The sequence below is a fragment of the Salvelinus alpinus genome, chromosome 9 (genome assembly GCF_045679555.1).
Source record: "Salvelinus alpinus chromosome 9, SLU_Salpinus.1, whole genome shotgun sequence".
NCBI classification, from domain to species: domain Eukaryota; kingdom Metazoa; phylum Chordata; class Actinopteri; order Salmoniformes; family Salmonidae; genus Salvelinus; species Salvelinus alpinus.
In genome coordinates this window covers 34,068,922-34,082,317 of record NC_092094.1, presented here as the reverse complement: position 1 = coordinate 34,082,317, position 13,396 = coordinate 34,068,922, and the positions used below count along the sequence as shown (strand labels likewise).

Here is a 13,396-nt window from a genome sequence, read left to right as displayed (position 1 = left end):
GGTGCAAGCCTCGGGCGCCGAGAACATCACCGAGGGTCAGGATAAAGATGAGTCCGTGACCGTAGGAGTGAAGTTTTGGGGAAAAGTGGACCCTTGCCTTTTGGCGGATCCATTTGTGGTTTCATGGTGGGTGAAAACAGAGTTGGGTGCTGTGGAATCGGTGAGGTTAACAGAAGTGGTCTTGTGATAATTGTTTGTTTCTGCTTCCACTTTAAACGAATGGGGGCAAGAAATGTGAATTGTTTTGCTCCCAAGAAAAGGGGGCTATTGAAAGGAGGGATTACTGGGGTAGCATTAAATGTCAAAGTTGATCAACTGAAGGGGAAAATTCCCAGTGTTTGTGATGCTCGTCGTCTGGTACCACGCAAACAGGGTGGCATGAGTGGTGAAACAGAAGTCATTGTCTGTTCTTTTGAGTTTTTATGTTGTCTTTTCCCGACAAAGTTATGTTAGTATATATAAGTTATCCTGTACAAGCTTTTGTGCTAAACACATTATGTTGTTACAGGTGTCAAGCTTATGGGCATGTGGCAGCAGTGTGTAGGAGGGAGGTTCCTAGGTGTGCAGAAGGGCATGAGACAAAGGAATGTTTAACATTGGGGAAAGTAGTGGTATATGTTAATTGTAGGGGTGCCCATGGGGCTGGGGATCAGAAATATCCTGTGTGAGAGGCAGGTTGAGGTTTCCATGGTTAGAGTAGTGCAGAAGACATATACTGAGGCAGTGAAGAAAGTAGAGGAAGATGGGTCAAGAGGGAGGGATCCTGAGAGGAGTGGTGTGAGTAGTAGATCTGTACCAGTACAGAGGGATAGGCCAACAAGTGATATATGTTTCAGTAAAATTGGATTTTTAGCATTCATTACAATGGTTATCAACTGTACTGCAGGGATGGAACGTAAGTCTCCGAAAATTGAGGATGTGGTGGCAGCTGCAGAGAGGTATTTGGGTGTGCGATACTTGACAGCAGAAGAGTTACAGGGTGTGTTAAGTGGTGGTGTCCCATCCTTTCAAGTTGTTGGCCTGAGGTAGGACTAAATAGATTTAAATAGTGGAGTAGGGTGGTATTCTTAATATTTACATGTTTTATTATTTTATTTTCAATTTTATTTAAAAAGAAATGTGTTTGCGTGTGTAGTGTTAGGTGGAAGGGTATTTTATTTTTTAAATTTGTGGTGGTAGGTAGTCTAGTGGTTAGAGCGTTGAGCCAGTAACCGAAAGGTTGCTGGATTGAATCCTCGAGCTGACAAGGTAAAAATCTGTCGTTCTGCCCCTGAACAAGGCAGTTAACCCACTGTTCGCCGTCAATGTAAATAAGAATTTGATCTTAACTGACTTGCCTAGTTAAATAAAGGTTAATAATGTTTTAAGCAAAGGATAAGGGGGTTGTACTCCAGTATAGTACGTAGCGGTAATGCAACATCTAGTGGATGCCAAACGCCGTTAAACCTCATCGAAGAAGAAAAAGAAGCGTTTGAAATTGTTGATCTGAGCTCCCAATTGGTCATTTGGCTAGTGCTGTCTGGATCGGGGATTGATTAATTCTGTCTGACGCAAGCAGGGAACTCAGGAAATGTTTCAAACTCGATTCGATTGTAGCGATTTTCTACAGTAAAGCAAATGTCAGTCGGTCGATAGGCTACAATAAAGTAAATATGTCGCGGTTATTTTACTCGCCATTCAAGCGTTTTTGTGTCAAGTGTAAAGATTGTTCTGCGGTGACCGCGCGCTGCTATTCCTCTTTGTTGACTCCAACTCGGTGCCCCCAGCTGTTAGAACAACAGACATTTGTCGTGTTACAACAGCAGCAGAGAAAATGTTTCGGACGTTCACGTCTAATAACTTCTCGGTTTTACTCAAGGTCAAAGTTTTGGATTGGGGGAATAGGTGCGGGCATTGTTTTAGCTTTGGGATTGAAATATCATACTGACATAGCTGAGCTCACATGTGAAGAGGACTTCCAACAAACTGGAAGATATGGTGCTGCCATTCAAGTTAGTAGAGACCTTGTTCAGCGGATAAAGGTACAGGTATTTGACGTTTTTTGCATGCAGAATGTTTTTCTCCTGAAATTAAATGTTTAACATGACATTCTGTTGACGCATGCAGCTCAACCTCATGTCAGAACATGTTCATGCATTTTCTGTCTGTATCTCTGTCCATCGCCTCTTTTTTGCTTGGTGTGACAGGATGAGGTTGGGGCTCCAGGGCTGGTGGTCGGTGTATCTGTGGATGGCTCTCAAGTCTGGTGCGAAGGTTGGTGTCATGCAGTACCTTTAGGTTCACTGTAGTAGACACAATACACTTACTCCTCATATGTTCACAAATTATTGCAATGCATAATGCTGCTGTGTCAAACAGTCTCCTAATTAACTGATGTCCATGTTGCAGGACTTGGCTATGCTGACTTGGAGAACCGTGTGCCCTGTGGACCAGAGACAGTGCTGAGGATCGCCAGCATCAGTAAACCCCTAACTACAGCAGCAGCAGCCCGCCTGTGGGAGGAGGGGAAGCTTGACCTCGATGCCCCTGTCCAGAAATACGTCCCTGAGTTCCCCCAAAAACAGTTTGAGGGAGAAGATGTAAATTGAGTTTCTGAGAAGTTGGAATAAAGATGCATTCCAAACGAGCATGATCCTCTCACCTCAAGCACTATTTTTCCCAAAATTTTTCCAGATATTTGTTTTTGTGTGGTTCTTGAGGATGTTTTTTCTCTTTGACATGTAGGTGACAATAACTCCACGGTTGATTCTCTCTCATCTAAGTGGCATACGGCACTACGAGAAGGATGACAAGAAAGTGAGGGAGGACAGGGAGAAGGCCAAACGACCTTTAAAACTGCCTGGTAAAGAGGAAAAGAGCTTGTCTGAAAACAACCCCAAGACCGAGGACAGCAGCACCAAGAGCAAGGAAAACAAACAGGCTCAGAAGAAAAAAGAGTTTGAGCAAGAAGAGTACTACCTGAAAGACAGCTATGAAAGTGTCATTCATGCCTTGGACCTGTTCAAAGACGACATTCTCGTTTTCAAACCTGGTAGGAGCTATGAAAGAGTTATCGCTGTCAATCAAATTAGTCTTATGTGTATTCAAATTAATTTACGTGAAAGTAAACTAGGTTTGTCATCTGCAGGCACCACCTTCTTGTACTCAACCCACGCCTTCACCCTTCTCAGTGCCGTGGTGGAGAGAGCTGCTGGCCAGCGCTTCCTGGATCACATGATGAAGATGTTCAGGGAACTGGGCATGCTCAACACTGTGCCAGATGAGAATGACCCCATTATCTATAACCGCTCAAGGTAATGAGTGACCAATCTCCTTTTGCTTCACTGCATATCAGTGGTCGATTCGTCTAAGATCAGCTTTGTTATTGTGTTCTGGTTATTTTTAGTTTTTTTTTTCAAACAAACAATTTTTTTGTTGTTGCAGGTTTTATCATTTCAATAAGAAAGGACGCATAGTAAACTGCCCTTACGTGGATAACTCCTATAAGTGGGCAGGAGGTGGCTTTCTCTCCACTGTGGGAGACCTGCTCCTGTTTGGGAATGCTCTGCTCTTCAGCTACCAAGTGGCCAACCTAAAGGACTGCACAGACCTCCTGCCTGGCTTCCTTAAACCAGAGACAGCCCAGGCTCTGTGGGCCCCTGTGGACAAGACAGAGGCCTCCTGGGATAAGGATGGGCTGTATGCACAGGGCTGGCTGGTGGTGGAGAAGGAGCAGAAGTATGGCCAGTGCAGGAGCCGCAGGCATTATGTCTCGCACACAGGGGGTGCCGTGGGGGCCAGCAGTGTCCTGCTGGTTTTGCCCAGCGAGACAGTCCAGCAGCCCGAAGGACTGACTACAGCCCTACCTCAGGGAATAGTGGTGACCATCATCACTAACATGCAGTCTGTGGGACTCAACAGCACAGCACTGAAAATCGCCCACGAGTTTGACAAAGCCAGAGGCTAATGAGAGTTTATATTGTTTACAAATATAGGTTAAAACCACCGCAAAGTATCAATGCACTACAATATATTTTCCAATTTCAGTGGATGAATGATTTATCAACAGCTCGCATTTGTATATTTGAATTTGATACTGCTTTTTATAAATTTTGGCCTGTTTTGTTGAGTAATAAAATACATTGTTTGACATGGGTGTGCATTAAATAAATATTAAGTCATTAGTTTGGTAGTGTTGTTAATCTTGATGCAGATAAGTGACAACCATTCTCACCTTTGCTGAACTGAGCCTACTAATCTCACCACTAGGTGTCAGTAGTATACTGCTTTGCTATAAATAGGAACCAGTGACTTCTGAAATCACACACTGTTCAATACTGATAAGTGCCTAAATGGTTAATCTACTTCAGCAAACCAATTGTAGGTCATACTGCGTGGGAAGAGCATGATGGTATTGAGAGACCTGAAACTACCCACATAGTCAGCAGTTTGCATTAGGTCTTAAGTGTACTGTCTGTTCAAATGTTTGGGGTCCTCTCTTGAATTTTAATGAAATTCACCCCAACCCTGGTTTGCCTCATTACTATCCATCCCATATGAAACACCTCAGGGGCAGAGTGGTGAATTGATGTGGTCTTAATTGGCCATGAATAGATGACGTTACTTCTGGTAGTTCATTTAAAGATGAGGGACTCTTAGCACCATCTGTTGGTTGGGGCTCAAATATGCATCTGAAATGGAACTGGGTATATCTATGGAGATTACAATATACCACTCACTAAGTCTGAATTCTCTATGGTCCAGACCCATTGATGAACCTCTTATGAATGCCAATACCCCAATGTAAACGATTGTATTTATAGCAGGAATTATCATCCTTACTTATCGCTCAATTACATCACTTCAATAGTCTTGATTGACATTGATTACTGAAGACAACACCTTGTTTCCTGATACCCAATCATAAGTAATGTACGATTTATTATTGTGATTTGTGATATTACACATGAACATTCATTCAATAATACAAGAAAGATGCTTACTGTAACTAATGCTCACTTCATGTTTGACTTGTATGAAAGTTGAACAAATAGATGCATTATTGATACATTAAGAAAAGCATGTGAATTCTACATGAAATATTCAAAGTATTGCCCCATTGTACTCTAATCTATGGTATCACAGGCTTAGAGAAAGCGCACATTCACAATTGAACTTCGACACACTCAATGACTTATCTGTCAATTAAAGCAAAGACTAAGCAAACATTTTACAGTCATAGTATTCCTTTGAGTGAAGGCATCAGGTTTCACTCCATGCCATTCCATCCACCAGCTTTAAAAGCATGTATTGTGTGTGTAAGTGGAAAATAGCCATTGGAATGAAACACATTGACTGCGTTTACACATGCAACCAAATTCAGATTTTTTTTCCACTAGTTGGTCTTTTTATATTTTTCAGGTCTCTGATTGGTCAAAAAAACAGTTTGTGAAAAAACTATCAGAATTGGGCTGCCTAAACGCAGCCATTGTAACAGGTCGTAGTCAGTCCTACACCCAGTCACACAGTATGGAGAAAAAGTGTTGTGGCTGACTGTCTTTGTGTCTACAGCAGCTTCAGCTTTTGATGGCCACTCAAACAGGCTGCAGCTTGACATTTGACGCTTGCTGCAGAATGTTTGTGGATATAAGTCTCCTCTGTCCTCCTGGTCCTTCATAGCCACATCTCCAGCAGCATCCAGACCCACACTATATCATGCCACCGTCCATGAAACATTTTGTTATCCAATCCGATGTCCCCAAAACAATATACAACAGGCCTCATACTCTGGGCTCTACTCTCCAATACTGTTGTTCACTGCTTTTCTGCTGGTTCTTTGGTTTGGCCTTCCATACCCTAACAATAAAACAAATACAAGGAATGACACAGACGTAGAAGAAACTGTATCAGACCTGACAACACTATTCCTGCATACTTATGGATTCATGAATCAAGCTAAATTAATGTGTTACTTACTTGCAGGTGTAGTAGATTACTACTACCAACACAACTAGAATAAAAAGGACAATGATGACCACAGCAGCGACCAGTCCTGTCTCCCCTGCATCTTGTGCAGTGGTGAACAGCTGATACTGCTCACAACGACTACCTTTGTAGTTCTCACTGCAGCTGAGGGAGAAGGAACTGCATTATTCTCAAGAAAGCTGTCACCAGTTGAGATCCAAGAGCCAGGGTAGGTCTGCCTGGTCTGAGCTGAAGTAAAACAAAGGCTAAAACCATGCAGAAGTTCCCAGAACTTCCTTAGCCCATTGCCAAGCAACACTGTACACCTGCTCATGGCTGACAAACTGTTAGAGACATTAGAGAATAGTGATGAGAGAGTAACTTACAGACAAGTAAGCGTATCCATAAAATAAATTTTAAAGCATTTTCCTCCATTCATACAGTAAGAAACCTCTAACTCGTTGCATGGGTCACCATGGTCTACAAAAGAGAGAATATAAACATTTCAGGTTAACAGACACATAAAACAAATACAGTTACATCATATGGAAATTCTCAATAGCATTCCTGATCAAATTATTTCGCCAAACTCTTTTACCTGCCATCATTTGATCCTGAAGAATGTGACAGGGTTCTCTAAGATCCCCACCTAAGAATGATGTACAATGTACAAAAGTAACAGCTCATTATTAATCTACATAGACAAAATTATGAATTTACATAGACAACAAGATAATCAGAAAAAAGGCTTAATGTTTTGTACTTTCTTTCTGCACTAAAACAAGGTATAAGAGAAGTAAACTGGTTATGCGTCCTTAATCATATCAAGGACTTATCACCGTTGTATGAAAATAATAAAGAGGTTTGTTATTCTCTTACAAATAGTATTGTTATGAATCTGTCCTTACCCCCTCAGGAAATCCCAGTTTGTGGTAAGGTTAGTGCAGGTTTCTAATGTGATCCACAGAGACAGACTGTTGAAAATAACTCTGCCAACTGCTTTTTGTTGGGCCTTCAAAAGCACAAATGTGGGCGTGTTCCTTTGAGTCCAGAAATGTTGTGATAGCTGTTTGTCCACATTGTAAATGGCATGCTAAATGTCAGGATTCTCTCTATTGATTCTGATTCATTTTGGTAGGATGCCTGATATAGTAAAATGGGGTTGTTTTCAATGACTGCCTCAGAATACAATATCCCCACTACAGAGTAAGTAAACAAAGGCTTCCTCACTTGTGGAAATGACGATCATTTTCCAATTTTGCCATTTCACTAAGAAAATGTGCAGTAGTGGTTTACTTTCAAACAGACAATAGGTGTCTGCATTCACTGTAATGATACATTAATGGATTAGTTTGTCAAAGCCAAGTAATTATCATTGCATCACACAATCTATCCAGGTGGGGCGTGGATCACCTGGTGGATCACTTGTTTTCCGTGTGACTTCAACTTGGCTTTAAATAGACAATCTGTGGGTTTGGTGAGAGGCAATGGAATGACTGGTATGGTGAGAGGGAATTGGAACAAACAGCACAGGCATAGCTAGAATCGTGGGAACTTTGCTTTGCTCTGGACATCTTAATGACATTTCTCCTGCCTCAACACTTCCAGCATTCTTGGAAACATTGTTCTGTGGACTTCTTCAAAACCGTTAGCAGTTCAAATCAAATGTATCGGACACATACACGTGTTTAGCAGATGTGATTGCGGGTGTAGCGAAATGCTTGTGCTTCTAGCTCCAACAGTGCAGTAATATCTAACAAGTAATATTTAACAGTTTCACAACATTTCCCCAAAATGCACGACATCTAAGTAAGGAATGGATTAAGAATATATATACATATAGACTACCGTTCAAAATTTTGGGGTCAATTAGAAATGTCCTTGTTTTTGATAGAAAAGCAAATTTGTCTATTAAAATAACATCAACTTGATCAGAAATACAGTGTAGACATTGTTAATGTTGTAAATTACATTTGTAGCTGGAAACATCAGATTTTTAATGGAATATCTACATAGGCGTACAAAGGCCGATTATCAGCAACCATCACTCCTGTGTTCCAATGGCACGTTGTGTTAGCTAATCCAAGTTTATAATTTTAAAAGGCTAATTGATCATTATGTATGCTCTCATTGGCTGGCCCTCACTACATAATCGTCGCCAAACCCACTGGCTCCAGGTTATCTATAAGTCTTTGCTAGGTAAAGCCCCGCCTTATCTCAGCTCACTGGTCACCATAGCAACACCCACCCGTAGCACGTGCTTCAGCAGGTATATTGCACTGGTCATCCCCAAACCCAACACTTACTTTGGCCGCCTATCCTTCCACTTCTCTGCTGCCAATGACTGGAACAAATTGCAAAAATCTCTGAAGCTGGAGTCTTATGTCTCCCTCTCTAACTTTAAGCATCAGCTGTCAGAGCAGTTTACAGATCACTGTACAGCCAATCTGTGAATAGCACACCCGACTACCTAATCCCCATATTATTACTTATCTTCTTGCACTTTTGCACCCCAGTATCTCTACTTGCACATCATCATCTGCACATCTATCACTCCAGTGTTAATGCTAAATTGTAATTATTTTCGCCTCTAGGGCCTATTTATTGCCTTTCTCCCTACTCTTCTACATTTGCACACACTGTACATAGACTTTTCTATTTTTCTTTTCTTTTGTGTTATTGACAGTACATTTGTTTATGTGTAACTCTGTGTTGTTGTTTTTGTCGCACTGCTTTGCTTTATCTTGGCCAGGTCGCAGTTGTAAATGAGAACTTGTTCTCAACTGGCCTACCTGGTAAAATAAACGTGAAATATTTTTTTTTAAATAAATAAATTTAAAAACCCTTTTTCAATTATGTTAGCACAGCTGAAAATTGTTGTCCTGATTAAAGAAGCAATAAAACGGGCCTTCTTAGACTAGTTGAGAATCTGGAGCATCAGCATTTGTGGGTTCGATTACAGGCTAAAAATGGCCAGAAACAAAGACCTTTCTTCTGAAACTCGTCAGTCTATTCTTGTTCTGAGAAATTAAGGCTATTCCATGCGAGAAATTGCCAAGAAACTGAAGATCTCGTACAATGCTGTGTACTACTCCCTTCACAGAACAGCGTAAACCAGAATAGAAAGAGGAGTGGGAGGCCCCGGTGCACAACTGAGCAAGAGGACAAGTACATTAGAGTGTCTAGTTTGAGAAACAGACGCCTCACAAGTCCTCAACTGGCAGCTTCATTAAATAGTACCCGCAAAACACCAGTCTCAGACTGGCCAGTAAAAAGAAAAGATTAAGATTGGCAAAAGAACACAGACACTGGACAGACGAACTCTGCCTAGAAGGTCAGCATCCCGGAGTCGCCTCTTTACTGTTGACGTTGACATTTAAACGTGTTAACCCTAGCAAGGCTGCTGGCCCAGACGGCATCTCTAGCCGTGTCCTGAGAGCATGCGCAGACCACCTGGCTGGTGTGTTTACGGACATATTCAATCGCTCCCTATCCCAGTTTGCTGTCCCCACATGCTTCAAGATGGCCACCATTGTTCCTGTACCCAAGAAGGCAAAGGTAACTGAACTAAATGACTGTCGCTCCGTAGCACTCACTTCTGTCATTGTGAAGTGCTTTGAGAGACTAGTCAAGGATCATATCACCTCCACCTTACCTGCCACCCTAGACCCACTTCAGTTTGCATACCACCCTAACAGGTCTACAGACGATGCAATTGCCATCTCACTGCAAACTGCCCTATCCCATCTGGACAAGAGGAATACCTATGTAAGAATGCTGTTCATTGGCTACAGCTCAGCATTCAACACCACAGTACCATCCAAGCTCATCATTTAGCTGGAGGCCCTGTGTCTCTTCCCCGCCCTGTGCAATTGGGTCCTGGACTTTCTGATGGGTCGCCCCCAGGTGGTGAAGGTAGGAAACAACATCTACACTTCGCTGACCCTCAACACTGGCGCCCCACAAGGGTGCATGCTCAGCCCCCTCCTGTACTCCCTGTTCACCCCTGACTGCGCGGCAATGCACGACTCCAAATCAATCATCAAGTTTGCAGACAACACAACAGTAGTGGGCTTGATCACCAACAACAATGAGACAGCCTACAGGGAAGAGGAGAGGGCACTCAGAGTGTGGTGTCAGGAAAGCAACCTCTCACTCAACATCAACAAAACTAAGGAGATGATCGTGGACTTCAGGAAACAGCAGAAGGAGCACCCCCCTATCCACATCGAAGGGACAGTAGTGGAGAAGGTGTAAAGTTTTAAGTTCCTCGGCATATACATCACAGACAAACTGAAATGGTCCACCCACACAGACAGTGTGGTGAAGAAGGCCTCTTCAACCTCAGGAGGCTGAAGAAATTTGGCTTGTCACCTAAAACCCTGACAAACTTTTACAGATGCAAAATTGAGAGCCTGGTACGGCAACTGCATCGCACTCAACCGCAAGGCTCTCTAGGGGGTGGTGCGGTCGGCACAACGCATCACCGGGGGCAAACTACCTACCCTCCAGGACACCTACAGCACCTGATGTCACAGGAAGACCAAAAAGATAATCAAGGACATCAACCACCCGAGCCACTGCCTGTTCACCCTGCTACTATCCAGAAGGCAAGGTCAGTACAGGTGTATCAAAGCTGGGACCGAGAGGCTGAAAGACAGCTTCTATCTCAAGGCCATCAGACTGCTAAACAGCGATCACTAACTCAGAGAGGCTGCTGCCTACATAGAGTCTCACTAGTCACTTTAAACAATGCCACTTTAATAATGTTTACATATCTTACATTACTCATCTCATATGTATATACTGTATCTTATACTATCTATTGCATCTTGCCTATGCCGCTCGGCCATCGCTCATCCATATATTTATGTACATTTATGTACATATTCCTATTCCATCCCTTTAGATTTGTGTGTATTAGGTAGTTGTTTGGGGAATTGTTAGATTACTTGTTAGATATTACTGCACTGTCGGAACTAGAAGCCCAAGAATTTTGCTACACTCCCATTATCTGCTAAAGATGTGTATGTGACCAATAGAATTTGATTTGATTTGATCAAATAACCCTTTTGCTATGTTGAAAAACACCATAAGGGAGTGATCATCTTGTCACATAGTGCTGAGAATTTAACTGTCAGGTCCAACACTATAGATTGTAAATTGGGAAATTTGGCTATTCAGAATATTTGGTTATCGTGCAGTTTAAAAATCACAAACATTCAATGTTAAAATACACGTATGTCAAAGATAAAAGTCAGGGATAAGTGCTACCACTTGTAATCATACTCACTAATGTTTAAAGGGGAAATCTGCAGTTGCTTCATCCAATTTTGGACTTCTGAATTAATGATATATACCCATTGATTCTTCAAGAATGTAACTTAGAAATGCCTCATGAGCTTAGTTCAACTGTCTTACCCCATCAGAACCCAACATATACGCTTGTTTTACTCCAGTGTTTATAAACAAAGTAAAAGTGGTTCAAACTATAATGTTGATATCATGGATGGTCAGTCCTTCCATCCATAGCTCTGTCTATGAATTTGAGAGGGGTTACATTTCTCCAGCCCCATCCATCAGCTTTTTTACAAAAACAGGGGTGATGAGAACACTTATTTGTTGTTTCAACTACTGAATGGCGCTTTAAATAGGCCTACTACTTTTTTTAAATTCAAGATTGCCTCAATGTCAGTCAAGTATCATCATTTGAGGAACCTATATCCCCCCATACTAGATCTATGAAAGTTATGTGATTGATTGTTTCTTTACACCATGGTTTAGCCAATTGTCTCAGACAAAATCCGTTTGATATTTTATCCGAAAAACTTTGAGAATGCAAGCCTTTTGCCATCCAGTTAATATTTAGCAAGGTGACTGGAACTGGATGCTGTCCTGCGATCACTGCGATGTTATCGCGAGGAACACAGATGAAGCTCTGAAGAGGTGAAGTGAAGCGAGAGTGTTTTTACATCGACGCTTTTGGGGGTGGGGGGGGGGGCGGTGGCTTGAAAAACCTCGTTATGACTGCCATAAAGACGTCAGTTATTTCGGATTTTCATCTCACATTTCATTGTGAGAGATAGTTTGTTGCCTCGCTTCTGTGGATGATGCGGGATCACAATTCAGCACCTGGACAGCTCCTGGTTAACCTATTACTGGGCACATGGAGTCCCTAGCGTGATTGTAGGGAAACCCTGTGAGCAGGCGAGATTTGGGCACTAAAATGCCCTCCTTCCGAAAGATGACGTTTAACTGAATATGTGGATAGTGGTGGACATTTAAAAGCATCTCCGTGAATGATGATGCTTACAATAAGGATCGGGCTTTTTCGTTGTGCCCTGTATTCTAAGCAGCAGCACGGGTCGTTAGCCAATCCAAATCTGAAGAGGATAGCAGCAGCCTACACACAGCAACCGAGCCTCGCTCACAGTGATCATCGGCAAGGGAGACATTACCATCATCATTAGGAGGGCATGAGTCACGACCATACTTTCAACAATGTAGAGCATAAAAGGTAGGTTTATTTGTCAGAATAGCATATTGATAAATCATTTTGATACTTCCCGCCTGTGACTTCTGCTCTTTCATCCATTCCGTCCCCCTTTTCTTTTACTTTCGTCTTAATGACCACCATAATTGTCGTATTCGTAATTTATCGTTGTTGCACTATTGATGGCTTTGCTAAATTATCAGGAAAACATATAATGTACTATGTTTAGTATATACTGTGTAGTAGCAACCTATATATCTGTTGTTACACGTGCTTTGAACCAGAATAATAGTCATTGTAGAAAGCTGTCCAGGGCCTTGTGAAAAATAATTGAGACATAGTAGCCTTAATCAGTTTAGCAGGGATCAGTGTTGACACGTTTTTAAGGTAAAAGCATGTGTTTGTTGGGGGAACTTCAAATGTAGGATACATGTTGGGTTCTGACGGAGGAGGTGGATACAAAAATGTAGACAGTAGACTATTGGGAAGTGAAGGGTTAGGACAATATGAAATGGTTGCATTGTTGTATGTCTTAATTTCCAGGGGAAACCGTTTGAAAATCAAGTCATTATTGTCTGTATGGAGGAATGCAAGAGCTATGTTGGAGACAACATGGATATATGGCAACAGTTCATCTACAGCCTGCTAGAGGGATCTCTTATCTTGATGATGAGTATACAGTATTTACTCAAGTCTTGGAATTGATAGATATTTTATGCAATATTCTACCTGGTCCCAGAGAGCTTGTTTCAAAGACCTAACTTGTTTGATAGGTTGTCAAGTCCAGCCCTTGACTTATGGCCACATCCATCCATTAGGAACTGTGATTGACAGGTTTCTTTAAAAATAAGAAATCCTGCAGTATCTCAAATGCTTTAATTTCACTCACTGTCTTGTCTGCACTGGTCGAACAACCTTTCCACTGCATAGCCTACACTATTGCCTGTGCTGTGGCCAGAT

General features: G+C 42.0%; 3 protein-coding genes across 4 annotated transcripts in view; 2 read left to right on the top strand and 1 right to left on the bottom strand.

Annotated features, from left to right (window-relative positions):
* Nucleotides 1-1,427: 1,427 nt before the first annotated feature.
* On the top strand, nucleotides 1,428-4,163 carry lactb (lactamase, beta). 2 transcript variants are annotated; one of them, XM_071416821.1, is made up of 6 exons: nucleotides 1,428-2,027; nucleotides 2,187-2,253; nucleotides 2,389-2,579; nucleotides 2,725-3,031; nucleotides 3,128-3,293; nucleotides 3,424-4,163. In XM_071416821.1, the coding sequence occupies exons 1-6, from the start codon at nucleotides 1,653-1,655 to the stop codon at nucleotides 3,944-3,946; spliced, it is 1,629 nt and encodes a 542-aa protein (XP_071272922.1). In that variant the 5' UTR covers nucleotides 1,428-1,652; the 3' UTR covers nucleotides 3,947-4,163. The 2 variants fall into 2 exon arrangements, with proteins under 2 accessions (XP_071272922.1, XP_071272923.1); XM_071416822.1 differs by having other exon boundaries at nucleotides 1,516-2,021.
* Nucleotides 4,164-4,900: 737 nt separating this feature from the next.
* On the bottom strand, nucleotides 4,901-6,930 carry LOC139584699 (pro-neuregulin-4, membrane-bound isoform). The gene is made up of 5 exons (XM_071416834.1): nucleotides 6,852-6,930; nucleotides 6,542-6,592; nucleotides 6,330-6,423; nucleotides 5,956-6,108; nucleotides 4,901-5,835 (listed from the first exon to the last, which is right to left on the bottom strand). Exons 2-5 carry the CDS (start codon nucleotides 6,549-6,551, stop codon nucleotides 5,760-5,762), a joined length of 333 nt encoding a protein of 110 aa, XP_071272935.1. The 5' UTR covers nucleotides 6,552-6,592; nucleotides 6,852-6,930; the 3' UTR covers nucleotides 4,901-5,759.
* A 5,013-nt stretch (nucleotides 6,931-11,943) lies between these two features.
* tmem266 (transmembrane protein 266) overlaps nucleotides 11,944-13,396 on the top strand; it is a 45,342-nt gene continuing 43,889 nt past the window's right edge. The window contains 1 exon segment of the mRNA XM_071416907.1: nucleotides 11,944-12,460. The gene's annotated coding sequence lies outside the window, so the exon portion shown is untranslated.

Coding starts and splice junctions, on each gene's coding strand:
- lactb (XM_071416821.1), top strand. CDS start 1,653: ATGTCGCGGTTATTTTACTCGCCATTCAAGCGTTTTTGTGTCAAGTGT. Junction 2,580..2,724: donor AACAGTTTGAGGGAGAAGAT/GTAAATTGAGTT, acceptor TTTGACATGTAG/GTGACAATAACTCCACGGTT. Junction 3,294..3,423: donor ATTATCTATAACCGCTCAAG/GTAATGAGTGAC, acceptor TTGTTGTTGCAG/GTTTTATCATTTCAATAAGA.
- LOC139584699 (XM_071416834.1), bottom strand. Junction 6,109..6,329: donor ATGGATACGCTTACTTGTCT/GTAAGTTACTCT, acceptor CTTCTCCCTCAG/CTGCAGTGAGAACTACAAAG. Junction 5,836..5,955: donor GTAATCTACTACACCTGCAA/GTAAGTAACACA, acceptor TTTTATTGTTAG/GGTATGGAAGGCCAAACCAA.